Raw genomic sequence first — 16,482 nt, forward strand, 5'->3', positions numbered from 1 at the left:
ATTGAAGAGGTTTGGTCCATATGTTGGAGGCTCTGCACACTATAGATATCTGTAATATCTGTAGAGAGTGATAGATGGGCGCTAGTAACATGTTACCCCTGTAGTGGAGGACTCCCAAACATTACTACTTGTCAGGTGATGATGAGGGTCTCCTACAGAGGGGTGTCCGCGGCACTGATATTACGCATCTGTGAAGAGCAGCTATCGAGACCGCCAGACCTGCCGGGAGGACAGCGCATTGACCCAGGCCATGATGAACGCTAACCTGCCAGGAGTACGGCGCATTGACCCGGGCCAGGATGAACACTAACCTGCCAGGAGTACGGCGCATTGACCCGGGCCAGGATGAACACTAACCTGCCAGGAGTACGGCGCATTGACCCGGGCCAGGATGAACACTAACCTGCCAGGAGGACGGCGCACTGACCCGGGCCAGGATGAACACTAACCTGCCAGGAGTACGGCGCATTGACCCGGGCCAGGATGAACGCTAACCTGCCAGGAGGACGGCACACTGACCCAGGCCACGATGAACGCTAACCTGCCAGGAGTACGGCGCATTGACCCGGGCCAGGATGAACACTAACCTGCCAGGAGTACGGCGCATTGACCCGGGCCAGGATGAACACTAACCTGCCAGGAGGACGGCGCACTGACCCGGGCCAGGATGAACACTAACCTGCCAGGAGGACAGCGCACTGACCCGGGCCATGATGAACACTAACCTGCCAGGAGGACGGCGCATTGACCCGGGCCAGGATGAACGCTAACCTGCCAGGAGGACGGCACACTGACCCAGGCCACGATGAACACTAACCTGCCAGGAGGATTGCGCATTGACCCGGGCCAGGATGAACGCTAACCTGCCAGGAGGATGGCGCATTGACCTGGGCCAGGATGAATGCTAACCTGCCAGGAGGACGGCGCACTGACCCGGGCCACGATGAACGCTAACCTGCCAGGAGGACGGCGCACTGACCCGGGCCAGGATGAACACTAACCTGCCAGGAGGACGGCGCACTGACCCGGGCCAGGATGAACGCTAACCTGCCAGGAGGACGGCGCATTGACCCGGGCCAGGATGAACGCTAACCTGCCAGGAGGACGGCGCATTGACCCGGGCCAGGATGAATGCTAACCTGCCAGGATGAACACTAACCTGCCAGGAGGACGGCGCATTGACCCGGGCCAGGATGAACACTAACCTGCCAGGTGGACGGCGCACTGACCCGAGCCACGATGAACGCTAACCTGCCAGGAGGACGGCGCACTGACCCGGGCCAGGATGAACACTAACCTGCCAGGAGGACGACGCATTGACCCGGGCCAGGATGAACGCTAACCTGCCAGGAGGACGGCGCATTGACCCGGGCCAGGATGAACGCTAACCTGCCAGGAGGACGGCGCATTGACCCGGGCCAGGATGAACGCTAACCTGCCAGGATGAACACTAACCTGCCGGGAGTACAGAGCACTGACCCTGGCCGGGCCACTCTAAGCTGCCGGGCTGATTACTGACCGGCCCGGAGGACGGCGCACTGACCCGGGTCGGGCTGAGCACAGACATGCCGGGAGGACGGCGCACTGACCCTGGCGGCCGGGCTGAGCACTGACCTGCCGTCGCCGGGCACTCACCGGGCAGTGTGAGCAGAGGAGGCGCCGCACACACCGCGCACAGGGTCCTCCCCGGCCCCTCACAGGGCAGAGTCTGTGCGCACAGTGTTATAATAGGGCAGAGCCCGGCTGCTGAGCACAAGGTGGCAGTGTGAGAGCAGAGGAAGGAGCAGCACAGCAGCAGGACCAGAGAGCCGGGAGGAGAGGAGCCGGCACTACTGGCCAGGACAACACCTTCCTGGGAACATCTCCAGCGGGGAATGGGTTTCAGAGAGGACCCCCAAGGTATGCTCTAGCCTGTATGCCAGCCTGGACCACCTAATGCCATGTTATCACAGCTGAGCCCCTCTATGCTCTGGTTAGTGTGTCAGGAGGTCCCGTCCTCTGCCCCAGGTGCCCACAGTCCGGGGTCGCCTTGTGCCATCCTAGGGGGATCTTATAAGTTTCCTATCCCCAAGTTGTGACATCTGTCACTTTGCTGACGTGTCTGTGACGCCAGAGCTGCTGCCCATCTGGGGGCACTGCCAGGACATGGCACGAGGGGACGGGGGGCGAGTGCTTAGTTCTTTACACGGTCATTATTAGGTTATTTGACCTTATATATACATCATTATTCATTAGTATATCTAACACTGTACTTATGTCCAATCAGTCCTCCAGCAAGTCAGGGGTGAATGTCACTAGCAGAGGAAGACCTGATTGCTCAAGACCCCTTCTAGCTGCATCACATCTGATGGAGGGGGTCCTGACATCGCATGAATGGGATTGATTGAATGAATGAGGGTTGGATACAACGTATCCTACAGAGCGAATGCATGAGATTGTAGGGATGTGTCAAGTACACACAGATTGTATGCATGAGATTGTATGGATGGCAGATCGTACACAGATTGTATGGATGAAACTGTAAATGACAGATCGTACACAGATTGTATGGATGAGACTGTAAATGACAGATCGTACACAGATTGTATGGATGAGACTGTAAATGACAGATCGTACACAGATTGTATGGATGAGACTGTAAATGACAGATCGTACACAGATTGTATGGATGAGATTGTAAATAACAGATCGTACACAGACAATTGGAGGCATGCGTTATACAGGGCTGTGCTATCAGACTGAACCGTCTTCACTTTAGGATGGATGCGGTTTCATGTGTCCTGGTCTGGAGTGAAGTCGGACAGATGTGGATGATGGATCTCTGGGATCTGTAGTGATCGCCCTGGTGTATTTGGTGGCAGAGAAGGGGATCTCCCAGTATATCGCTGAGTGGGTTAATAATGTGCTGGTTCTGGTCCTGGGGGACTCCTCCATCCTATGACACCAGTAGGAAACAGCGCACTGTCTCTTTAAGAAGCAGTTTCGCTGTGTGTGAAGTTCACGTTGGGGTCACTTGAAGTTCCTGCCCTGGAGTTTACCTTGTAGTTTAATATAGCTCCACATCACATGGGGCGCTAACAGCTCCGCACAGAGGCTCCATTATCTCCCCACATCCCGGCGGCGGGCACTGCTGGCGGAGGGCACGGCGGGGAGGCTGGCAGCGGCCACAGCCGGGGATGGTCACTCACTCAGAGATCAGCTGTGTGGACTCCGCTGGGCGGCCAGGTAATGGGGTCAGTGGCCACATCTGGGGGATACAGGGGGCACATCCTGCTGGGGTGGTGGCACAGGGTGGCATGGGGCACAGGGTGGCATGGGGCACAGGGTGGCATCAACGCCTCTAGAAAAGTCACAATAGCTCAAGTCTGTGCGAAGCTCTGAGTGAATGAATGTAAATCGCTGCCAGTTATATCACATCATTAATTGGTGCCATCACCTGGCAGGGACCCACGACTGATGTCACGACAGCATCAATATCATCGCTAAACCCGAGCAGACTACAGGGGATGGGACGATCATCATTGGCCGGGGATATGTGAATGCCACCCGCCGCCAGATGTGTCAGTGCCACCCATGCAGGGCACAGAATCCGATGGTGCCACCAACCCATCACCTGTCTGTGCCCACTGTCAGAGCGCTATATCAGGGCTGCAGAAGTGCCACCACCGGGCACAATCCGGGCAGTCACCGCCCCAGTATAGAGCAGCTGCTTCTCATAATGCAGCCCGGCCACAGCGTGGAAGGAGTTAATGCCGGCGACCTCTGTATAAAGGCAGCATATACTAATAGTATTAATACCACTAATGATGAGGATAATTCCCATGTCACCCAACTGACTGCTATTATTAGATCGATCCTATTGTACTGCGTGTAAGGAAGTGGAATTCCATAGAAATATGGTAGGAAAAGTGGAAAATGCTGTTAGAATTATTGCGTAAATATCAGTTATTGGAAATACAATAATCTGGGCAGAAACAAGAAGAAAATGGAGAAAAAAAAATGATAACGAGTGATACAAATATTAATTTATTATTATATTAATTAGTTACATTTACATAGTTACATAGTTACATAGTTATTAAGGTTGAAGGAAGACTGTAAGTCCATCTAGTTCAACCCACATTATACGGTTGAAAAAAAATACAAATGTTCATCTAGTTCCAGTAATTAATTATTATTACTACTACTAAAAATAACAATATTAATAATTAATTTATTTTGAGCACGTTAATTTGTGGCTCCAGGACAAATAAAAAAAAGCATACTTATGTAAAACAAGTAACAAAAATAAGCTAAACCTACAAATATAGATCTTTGTACCAGTCAGACAAATGGAACACAAAAAAGATACAAATTTGTGTTTACAAATAATTTCATACAATTTTGTAAACAATTAATGTAACAGTAAAAATAGCAACAAAGTTTTCGCTGGTGAAAGTCACCTCGGGTTTAGAACTGATGAGACTTCGATTGCAAAAAAAAAAAATAATAATAATTAGAAAAGGAAGAGAAAAAAATACGAAAATACGAAAATACTAAATTAATATTTATGTCCTGTTAAATATTCACATCTTTAAATACTATAGTATGTCATAAAGGGAGGACAGGTTTAATCCTGTGAGTAATTAGACCATTAAAACTTATCTCAATATGTGAACTAATGATTTTATTTATTACGTTAATAGGTAGAAAATTAGATTATGATTATTGGAATTTTCATCTTTACGAAAAAGTAGATTTTTTATGTATGAAAGTAATTAAAATATTGTTTTAGAAAATTCTACCTAATAAAAAAAATTATAAAATGTAATCCTGGGGTCAGATCATGGTTGTTAATAGTGTCATGAAAAATTCACCTCCACTTGATCGTTTCCTCTCACTGTCCATGTTGTGTATATTCAGGATGATGCGTAAAATGTACAATTTTGTGATGTATGAGACCAGAAGGTGATTCTGCCTCCTAATAGAGATTATTAATCGTGTATTGTTTCCCTGCATTCTCACTTTTCCTGCTTTTCTCTTCCTTATCAGATCAATAAATCAGAGCAGATTACTAATAGTGATCCCAGCCATAAATCCACCTGTGCACGGCAGGGGATCACACCCAACCTCTACTCCCAACGTTGGGAATCCCTCCCTGTGTGTAATAACATAGCTGGGATTATACCCCAGCTAAAACTTTTTAGCACCTAATTATAATGTGAAAGGAGCTGAGTAAGTGACAACATTTAGATGCAAATTATTATTTTCTAGTAGCAAATTGTCAGAAACTGCAGCCAAAACTTAGGGGCCAAAACGAAAGCGAAGGGAATTCTTATATTATGGATGTATGTATGGAGAAATAGCTAATTATATATATAAAAAAAAGATAAAGCAGCACCAATTAGAGTGTGGTTGCAAGAAAGGTAGATAAATACGCTTGATAAAGGTCCTGTGTATGGACCGAAATGTCGCTAATAAAAGTCCTCATTTTTGCACAGTTTATTGGAGCGCCGCCTGCTTTTCTTTTTTAGATAGGACTAGGACACAGACATATTCATGTATAAGGTGGGGAGGTGACAAATGGGTATACTGAGCTATTTCTGTGGGGGGATCACCTGTCAGGCTACAGGAAGGTGGGGTGATGGGAAGCTGCTGGTTCCTCATCTGAGCTGATGATGTCATTGTATTAATGCCTACGAGGGATTGTAGCCACCCCCAGCCCCACATGTGCAGGGGATAAAAGCAGTATGTATAGGAGTCCAGGTGGCACAAGGCATCGGACACCATGATGAGGAGGAAAGGTTGGGAAGCTCCGCGATTACTTTCTACCACTGACAGCAGAGTCTCTGTCATTCTGCATGCTGCCTCCTCTCAGCCAGGTACTCCACTGCTTCTCCCCTCACAGTCAGACTTTTCAGCAGCATTGCCCCCCACACACTCATGCCTATGAAGCCCCTCCAACACTCCTTTCCTTCTGCTTGCCTCATGTTCTCCAGCGGAATTATGTACTGGCAATGCTCCTTCTAAGCAACTCTGGAAAGACAAGAGTTAAAGGAACACACCAATGAAGTCGGGGGGGGGGGGGGGGGGGGGGGCGCAGATACAGATATACCTGTGTGCGGTGGGTTGTTTTTTTAACTCTTTCATTTCCAGAGGGGGGAGCGCAGATACGGATGACGGCTGCGATACGCACACAGATCTCGCACGTACACATATTCACTGTGTGACTGGGGTGCACGGCAGGTGTGGTTGTGTCGTGATGGATTGCAGTGTTGTGCTGTCCTGTATCAGGAGGATTGAATACATGATTCAGCCATTTATAACGAATGCCAGCTAACTTTGCCCGTTACATCGTGTCTGGAGGTGCGGGTACGATACGGACAGGGTTGTTAGTTTGAGCCGTTGTCTTTCCTGGCCACAAGATCACTCTTTATTACCTTATTCTGCAGAAAATACTGGGGATAAATATTCGGAGCTACAATGTAAATGTCAGGGGTACATTGTAAAATACATATATTAATCACGATGGTCACATATTAGATAACTTAGAGCTGCTCCATATTTTTACACTGTCTGCAATTGTGGGACTACAAGTTTCTCCACAACCTCCCTTATAGATTGAGTCCTGAGGTTCTAGTATTTGTTCCTTATAGAACCTGGAGAACTATGGCTTAATCACAGATATTCGGATCAGTGGAGCAACCTACTGAGACTTGTGCCCACCTTTAATAAACACTGGTCCCCCTGTCTCATGCTTAGTAAGCAGGTAATGCCCACAGCTGTGACTAATGATGACTTGTCTGTGTTTCTGAAGGTGGACAACTGAACACGATGCTGGATGCCATGGAGGTACCAAGTCATTCCAGACAACTTCTCCTGCAGCTCAACAGCCAGAGGACTAAAGGTTTCCTGTGCGATGTGATCATTGTGGTACAGAACGCCCTGTTCCGGGCACATAAGAACATTTTAGCTGCTAGCAGTGTCTACTTGAAATCACTGGTTGTCCACGATAACTTGATCAACCTCGACCACGAAATGGTCAGCCCCAGCATCTTCAGAATTATCCTAGACTTCATTTACACGGGAAGATTGGGAGATGGTGAGCCAACTAGTGAGCAGCTCTTTGGGGCTGTGCTGGCAGCTGCCAGCTACCTTCAGATCGCTGACCTGGTATCTCTGTGCAAGAAGAAGCTGAAGAGAAACGGAAAATACTGCCATGTAAGGACAACAGGTTATCCAGGTTATGGGAGTCTTGGAAGGGGGCTGAGAGCTACAACCCCAGTCATCCAATCATGTTTTAATTCAACTCCAAGAGCAGTAGATATACCACCTGGAGAACCAGTGAACCCCATTAACACACACTGTGGAGAGCTTTATGCCTCTATATCTCAGGGGAACCAGTTACACCAGCATGGGCTGTGCCCACCAGAAAGGCATTGCTCTCCCTTGTGTGGACTAGACCTTTCTAAGAAAAGCCCAAGCCGACCATCTAATCAGCTTCATTCAGATGGACCTGAACCCAGGGATCCTCCCATACCAGGCAGAACAGACAGCCCTCCAATTAGTGCCAGTGTTCTGACCAACAGCAACTCTTACAAAGACCAAAACCATGGGTATCCAAAGCTGGCCAGCACCCCACCAGTCCCACACCCTGAACCCTTTAGAAACAGCATTTCTAACAGTCACCTTAGGAATGAGAGTCGTGATATGATGTTTGACTGGATGAAGCCTGAGCCAATTGGAAATTATGTGGATGAAAGTGATCGAGAGAAAGACTTGGACAGAGAGGAGAAAGGGGAGAGTTCACCTTTATCTCAGCAGCCTAGATATCCCAGCATTGAGAGTAACGAGCCAGACGATGACAAAAGTACCAGTGAGGAGACTGGCAGCAGTGGGGATCCCTCTCCTTCTTCCAACCTTGAGAGATACCATTGTAACCACCTGTATGATCCAGAGAGCTATGGAGACAACCTGTATGTCTGTATTCCCTGTGGGAAAGGTTTCCCTAGCAGTGAGCAACTCAATGCCCATGTGGAAGCTCACAATGAAGATGAACTGTACCACAAGGATATCATGGAACCTCCAGTGCCTTTTCTAGAAAAGACCAGTCAAAGTTTGGGGGACATAATCAGGCCCTATAGGTGCTCCTCCTGTGAGAAGTCCTACAAAGACCCAGCCACCTTACGTCAGCATGAGAAGACTCACTGGCTCACTCGTCCTTACCCATGTAGTATTTGTGGAAAGAAGTTCACCCAAAGAGGAACAATGACCCGTCACATGAGAAGCCACCTTGGGCTCAAACCATTTGCCTGTGATGCTTGTGGGATGCGTTTCACCAGACAGTATCGTCTGACAGAGCACATGAGGATCCATTCTGGGGAAAAACCCTATGAATGTCAAGTATGTGGGGGAAAGTTTGCTCAGCAGAGAAACCTCATTAGCCACATGAAAATGCACACCACTGGACCAGATGGAAAGCCCAAGCTGGATTTTTCTGACAGTGTCTATGCTATGGCCAAGTTCACTGCAGATCATCTAGGCCTTAAACAAGAGAAAGCAGCTGAAATCCTGTCCCAGACCTCACACTTTCTCAATGATCCAAAAACTATAGAGAGCCTATACCCTTTGGCTAAATTCACAGCAGAACAGTTTGGACTAACCCAAGAAAAGGCTGCTGAGGTCTTAACTCAAAGTCAGCTCCTGGGCACTGATAGGATCATTGAAAGGTTCTCTTCTCCTTAACAACCTCCTTTACTTCTGGGGCTAAAAATCAAAAGTGACTCAGTATCAAAAGCGTGCACCAACATGGACCATACAGACAATTTTTTTCCCAGTGATCACCGTGCAATGCCCATTGCTTGGCTACAGATTCTGGGCTTCCAAACAATGATTGCCAAAGACTAAAGTGACAGCTTGATCCCGTGAATCACTAAGTGACCAGGCAGAGTTGTCACATTGGGGAAGCACTTTCAGAGGGACCTGTGCAAAGGCTCTGGTGCCATATCCCACAGGAACCAGAAAAGAAAATCCCTCCACCATGTAGACAACCTTTCCTCTGCCCAAGGTAGTGGTGAGAGTTGCTGCTTATTGACCTATGAATAGTGGACGTTTATATAGAATATTGTAATTTTTTTGTATTGTAAGGACAATCAGATGCAGAAATCAGTATTTCCCAAGTGTACAGTAGCTATGCAATATTGAATGCCCTGTAAAGATGTGAAGAGGCTTTCCCAGAATCACTAGACAGACTAATAGCAATAACTAGCAATGTGCGTATTAGCTGCCCTTGACTTGCATTAGTGACAATGGATTGGGGATGTTTAGAACAAGTTGTGCTTCATCTGCAATGCTAATCACTCTATGAAATATGTTGGTAAAAGACCCTGACTTCCTATGAGTGCAGAGCAGCCACAGATGACTCTAGTCTTCATGTGTCCATTTCTGAAGAACAAACATGACTCAACAGTCTGGCTATTATGCAACCAAAACGCCTTCACTGAGCCACAACAATGCATTTCAGATCCTGAGCCAACCATCCCCAGTCTACTGTCACTAGAAGCCAGGAGACAAGTAGCTCATGTCTGCCAAGTGATGGGGAGCACAATGATCCTGTGACATGGGATGTGGCACTTCATGATTGACCAGTCATAATGGTCACCTGAAGTAGAGCAGAGGGATGTTGCCTGCCAGGTTGGGGCACTGTGAATCGCCTCATAGGCCCACTCACACCCACTACAGATGTGAAGTGTGGGTGTTTACTTCCTAGAAATGACACCTCCCTTCCCAGCCATTATTTCCACACTCTTCCTCACCCTCACATTATTGGGGGTCCAAAGCAACTAGGCTCTGGGTCCGTGTGTGATGCGGGAATACTGATTTGTGCTGTCTGCACAGTGTATTATATGAATATTTTTGTATTGTAATGAGGTCTCTTGGAGACCATTGTGCCTTAACCATTATACCACTTGATGCCTAGTATGTTTGTTGTAAGACCAGCAATCCTCCGGTTGGGCAGGAGTTAACGTCTCCTGCAGTGCTTTACAGCAATAAGCTCAGGTTTCCAGAATCAGGAGCTGAGCATCTAAGCTTTATTACATGTGCAATCCCCCATTGCCTCCACTACCCGAACCCCACACCAAAGACATTATTACATTGGAGCAGTATCAAAACCAAATCAACCCCAACCTTCTTGGTACAGTGCCTTATGCTGAGACCAAAGCCTGCTCTCCTGTAGGAGCCAACACAATAACCACTAATGGGAGGGGGGCAAAGACTGTTTATGTGCAAGTTCATGTGCTGACTGTAGATAGGCAATCATCCAATGTATTATATTATGTGCCAACTGTGAAGATGTGGGTACCTGCATATGTCTACAATAACCAGAGGCTCACAATCCATGGCATTACACAGAAGTAGTCCCACAGCTGCTGAGCTGACATTGGTTTTCTGCCTTTGGTGTCTTGTTCTCACAGATCACAGTGTGAAGCCTACTAGGATGGCGGACTATGCTTTGTATTATTCAGTCAGTCACTGTGTCACATATTGATGAATGTTATACTGGTGACGAACAGATACCACAAAACAAGATCACAACCTGAAATAAACATATGAATACCACACTGTGTCAGATATGCTTATGTATGATATCTCCTTAGGTGTCACCTCCTGTAGACTTCTCATTACCTTCTTCTCAAAGAGGTCAATAGAAGAGTTAATAAAGTTCCAGGACTGTTAGCAGAAATCATGGTCAGTGTCACCATGTTCTGCTCCTGCTTCACCTGGAACCAATTACTGGAACATGTCCATGGTTGTATGTTACTTACTTATTACAGCTGGGAAAAGCCAGAGCAGATGATCCTTGATCCCATCAGTTCTTGTATTTTCTGAGGGCTCACAAGGACTTCTTATACTTATAGAACTTATTTTATCAAGTTGGCTTATTTCAGGAAAACTATTAGACTGTACTTCGAAAGAGTATTGTCATCATTTCATGGGGAGTAACTCCAAAGCCACTAATAATTGCTGCATGACTTGTCAGAGATTACTGAGGTTTTACAAGATAGGAGTAGCACTTGACACTTACAACCAGGGTCGCCAAGTTATTTTTATTTCTATACCTTTGTAAAATTTTGTATACAAACAACAAATAGGAATATTGCCATTATTTTATGATGTCAAAACAAAATATACATACATATATCTCTATCTGCTTATTCCTATCTATCTATCTACAACCATTTTAATATGATTTTTACCTTTTTATTTGTATAAAACAAGATCTCCTAATTATTGATAAAAAAACCCCTACGTATATATTGCCACATTTCTGGCATTCTTTAGTTTCTTATCTTTGCCATATGTGGTATCCAAGGTTTATTATACTGTCATTTACTGAAATGGTGATGTAAGAATAAGCCTTCAATAACACTGTGTAAGTTTCCAGATGATGAAGACCCTATTCAGATGTCTCATTTTTATTGTATGCAAAAAAACAAATTCTAATCCATGTGTTGATTGTGATTTTCATGGACCCACAGACCAAGTATGGGTGATTTTGATCTGTTTCTCAGATCACAAAAGTGGACATGTCCTGTGATTATTTTGTGGGCACACAACCCGGGAAAAAATCATGACATATGAACAGCCCCATAGAGAATAATGGGAATATCCATGTAAAAATCAGAATAAGTACATGAAAAATGGACGTCTGAATGAAGCCTTAGTCCAAATGATCATGGTTCCTATAGATGAAACTGTAAAGCGCTGCGCAATAGGTTAGCGCTATATATAAAAAATAAATAAAGAAGATGAGGCATTGTTCATCTAAAGTGAAGTAAAAAAGTGATCTAGTTATTTAGAAGTCCCAGGACATTGCTGAAATATGAAACAAGAGTATTTGGGTAATTACTACTTCACCAGCTCCTATGTATAGCAGAAAACAATATCCTGCCCAGGCCGGCATAGCAATAGGTTTTCCATTGTCTTAATTATTTGCCTTAATTTCCACAAATACTCCAATATATTGTTCTATCATGTCGGCGACACTTGCTGGCATGAGTTCAGATTACTTTGTAAATGGTGTCGTCATTCAGGTGTAAATACTTTATCTGCAGGTTTTCTGTAACTACATCTCAGCTTCTTACCTAAAATTCTCTGAGTCTTAGGTTTTATTCCCACATCAGTATTTCATCAGCATGTATGCCAAAACCAGGAGAGTCTCCAAAACACAGAACAGGTGTCAATCTTTCACTTAGAGTTTTTCTCTGTAAGTTCCACTCTTGCTTTTGACATACAAACAGTGATGCAAAGTACTGATCAAATACATATAATGTAGGGCAGGTCGGTCTCGGACCTGGCAATGAAGCACCAGAAGGATAATTATGCAAGAACTGACCCATAGTTTCTTATGGGATCCTTGATACAGGAAAGATATATATCTTGGTACCGTGTTAGCCAGTAGATAGAAAAATATTTAGAATTGAGAGTCCTCAGTGGTTGATACCTTTTAATGGCTAACTGAAAAGATGGTAACAAATTGCAAGCTTTCCAGACTACTGATGAAGAGACCTGAGTAGCTTGCAATTTGTTACCATCTTTTCAGTTAGCCATTAAAAGGTATCAACCACTGAGGACTCTCAATTCTAAACATTTATATGGGATCCTTCACACTCATGTGGCTCATCACTTGTTGTACCTGATCCTTTAAGGAATCAGATCGGACAATGCTACCTGTTGAGTTTTCCTTTCTGATTCAACTGGTAAAAGAGCCTAAAGGCAACTGATGCCATTTTGACATCAGTAGTCATCAGTTGAGGTATATGACCTGGAAAGCCTGAATCTGTGGAATCCTGACCTACGTAGTCCTATCCCTCCTTACACCTGTTACACCCACTTTCCACAAACAAAAGTCAATTCTCTCAGACATAATGGGCATTTTAATGCTGCAATATATGAACAGGTCTGCACTATCGTGCCTTATAGGATAAATAATGCAAGAAGTACAGTTCTTGGATAAAGAGCTTACAATCTAAAACTTTTGTCTATTTGATGTACTTAATGATTATATTACTAGAGGTGACTAGGAATAATAGAAATACTAATAATACTCAATAAGAATTATATTAGGTAATTATCACTATTCTAAATCAACCAACAATGATACAAGGGCCTTGGACAAATTCAGTTTTAGGCTTTCATATTTTAAAGCTGTAAACACCAATACCAGGTCCATCTGGCTTTTAAGATATAGACTTTTGTACATATAACACTTTACTACAGAATGTGAGGCACTTATTGTTCTGTTACAGGTAACAGAAACAACACGGACCCCATTATATTCAACAGGGTTGGATTCTCTTGTGCTTCAATTGTAGGAGCTATGTAACTAACGTATCTGTTTTGGACATGAATTCCATTTTTTAGCTCCTAGAACAGAACAGAAAAATGGAAATTAAAAAAAAAAAAAAAAAAAAAAAAAAGACGTGAACAGAGGCTAAACTGTCATGGTCACAAATGTGCAGCTGTTCTTTTTTTTAATTATCTAAGTCCAAAGTGCTGTGCGGATTAATGTCAAAATACCTCAGTAAATTGGGATTGTCCCTGTAGTTTGAGTTTGTTTTATCCAGTTTTTTTTTTTATATCCCAAATCCAGAAGTGGATCCACAGCATGATGGAGAAGTACAAGTCATTACTTTATATTTTATACTCCCTTTAAATCTCATGGTTTATAAAACAAGGCTTAAAAATTTCCCACAGAACTGCAAGAGTGATTCCAGCCTTATAATGGTTAGACATTATTCAAACAGTGTAAATTTGATGAAGATTTCGTAGAAAAATAATCAAACTTTGATAAAAGGACAGGTATTATAAGAAATATTATTCTCCATATGTCTAGATCCCTGCTTCTCTGCTAATTCCCTACTTCTTCGCACATAATATTTGGACTGCCTGCAGCTACAGTTAGCAGGAGCTTACTAAACAAAGTTTTACTATTGAGTTCAATGTGCAGTGAGCGCCCCCTATTGGTGGCTAAAAGTAGCAAGAAATTGATGAGAATTAGGATCAATTCGATTGAGTTAAGAAGGGAATAAAAACACCTAGGTACACTATCAACATCAAAAGCCTATGGAGATAATATTAACTACTACGAAAACCTTGCCATACAAGGTATTTTAATAGCTACTAATATTTTTTTAAGGTTGCTTAACTCATAATTTAAACAAAAAAAATGTAATAAGTGTATACATAGTATATTTAAAAATATATTTTTTTCCCTTTAATCCCTCTAAACTTAAATTCCACGTTTTGATCTTTTAGCATTGTTTATTTTAGACCCAAAAAGCATAAATGTAACCCTATAACGATGCCATTCTTTTGAGCTTTGAAGACAGAGCTCTCAACTGAGCCATAACATTTTTTATATTTTTGTTGATATTGCTGTATGAGGACTCTGAAAATGAAGAAAAAAAAATAGAGTTCACATTCTAGATTAAATGACAAATTACATATTAAGTTTATTCTTCTGGCCCATCAGATTATGACAATGCTGAATTTATGTTTTACTACTTTTGTACAATAAAAGCACTAAAAAACTATTTATTCTCATGTTGCCATATGGTGAGAGCAATCATTTGTTTCCCATCAGCAGAACTCTAGGAGGGCTTGTTTTTGCAGGATGAGCTGTAGTCTCCATTGATACATTGGATGCTGCTCTGCTGTTTCTATTTATTTTTACTTCTTTACCGTACAGAATTTTTACATTTTTTTTTTTATACATACGAAAATATTTTGTGCACGATAGCGGTTAGTGTAAAACTAATAGACATATGCACAACAGACCTTGGTCCTTCTTTAATGAGTAACCACTGCTTTAATTTTTATTTAATAAATACACATGATAATAAGAAACTTTGTAATGTATGTTATCAGAGAAATCTTTTTTCTTTCTCCTCCAGGACTGATCATTCATCTTCAGCTTTCTTAATTCATGGATAAAATCTGTTTTCAATAAAAACAGATTTTACATTACTGAAAAAGTATATGGCAGTTGGTGCTGATAAGATTCTATGTGGATGGGAGGGAGGAGCTAGAGGCAGAACTCCTCCCTCCATCTGACCCCTCCCCTATCCATAGAACTTTAGAAATAACTCCTATAATCTCTTATTTCAATAATGTAACAGTCTTTAATCACTGAAAACAGATTTTACCCGAAAAATTGAGAATTTTGAAAATGAATGATCAGTTCTGGCTGAGAAAGAAGCAGATTTCTCTGATAAGATATATTACAAGGTTGCTTATTTTCATGTGTACTTTTATCTAAGTCTCGATTTTCAGGGTAACTCGTCTCCATTTCTTGACGCCACCTCTACTAATAGGGTAACAGAAGGAGCCCCCTCCCTTGGTCTGACCGCTTAGATGCTGCACTAACTAATGACCACAGCATCCAATTCTAGTTGTGAAAGAAGTGATATGCCACTGATACCTCCTATGGATGGTAAGGGTACAGCTCAGGGGTCCATACCACCCCACATTGTAAATGTATGACATTTTGGCTCTTGCTTTATTATGAGCCAAGAGGTTAATAACTACATTTTTTTTTACATACTACTTTGTTAATCAAAAAATATTTTAAGCAGGTCAATACCCATTTTTTGGACATTCCCATTAGACTATTATTTATTATTATAGCGCCATTTATTCCATGGCGCTTTACATGTGAGGAGGGGTATACATAATAAAAACAAGTACAATAATCTTAAACAATACAAGTCACGACTGGTACAGTAGAAGAGAGGACCCTGCCCGCGAGGGCTCACAATCTACAAGGGATGGGTGAGGATACAGTAGGTGAGGGTAGAGCGGGTCATGTAGCGGTTTGGTCAATCGGTGGTTACTGCAGGTTGTAGGCTTGTCGGAAGAGGTGGGTCTTCAGGTTCTTTTTGAAGGTTTCCACGGTAGGCGAGAGTCTGATGTGTTGGGGTAGAGAGTTCCAGAGTATGGGGGAAGCGCAGGAGAAATGGGACTGAAATGGATTGATTGTCAATTCACCCACAACACAATTCCAACCAATCCCAATCTCCTCCGTAGTACAAGGCAGCCTTGTTATCTAGTAGTGGTGAGAACACAGAGCTGAGAGCAGCGGCTGCTCAGTGTCACCTCTCCCCATCATGTGTCAGGCAGGACGAAGGGAGGAAGAGCAGTGGGCCAGAACTTGGCATCAGCAGGACGTCCTGCATTGTGTGTGACAAACAATGGAAACAGAATCTTTGAAAAAGAGCAGATTCTACCAAAGTGAGGATGTTCAGCTGGAGTCATTGAGAGGGATGGGGACGTGCAGGCAGTACTGGTACTTCCCATCCCAGGGAGGAGGAGAGGGGGCTCAGGGTTTACAGGAAGACACAGAAAGTGAGATTTAACCAACACTTTCCCAGATCTGCGCGACATAATGTGTCTATAATATGTAACACAAGGCCTAGATCAGACTGATGGGTACAATTATGG

The 16,482-nt window shown here is 43.8% G+C and overlaps 1 protein-coding gene across 3 annotated transcripts; it reads left to right on the top strand.

The window, feature by feature from the left end:
• Nucleotides 1–1,767: 1,767 nt before the first annotated feature.
• Nucleotides 1,768–10,599, top strand: HIC1 (HIC ZBTB transcriptional repressor 1). Of its 3 annotated transcripts, none has more exons than XM_077294488.1 (2): nt 1,768–1,899; nt 6,797–10,599. In XM_077294488.1, exons 1-2 carry the CDS (start codon nt 1,875–1,877, stop codon nt 8,722–8,724), a joined length of 1,953 nt encoding a protein of 650 aa, XP_077150603.1. In that variant the 5' UTR covers nt 1,768–1,874; the 3' UTR covers nt 8,725–10,599. The 3 variants fall into 3 exon arrangements, with proteins under 3 accessions (XP_077150603.1, XP_077150602.1, XP_077150601.1); XM_077294487.1 differs by lacking the exon at nt 1,768–1,899 and adding an exon at nt 3,074–3,225; XM_077294486.1 differs by lacking the exon at nt 1,768–1,899 and adding an exon at nt 5,706–5,861.
• Nucleotides 10,600–16,482: the final 5,883 nt, after the last annotated feature.

Source organism: Ranitomeya variabilis, chromosome 3 (genome assembly GCF_051348905.1).
Source record: "Ranitomeya variabilis isolate aRanVar5 chromosome 3, aRanVar5.hap1, whole genome shotgun sequence".
NCBI classification, from domain to species: domain Eukaryota; kingdom Metazoa; phylum Chordata; class Amphibia; order Anura; family Dendrobatidae; genus Ranitomeya; species Ranitomeya variabilis.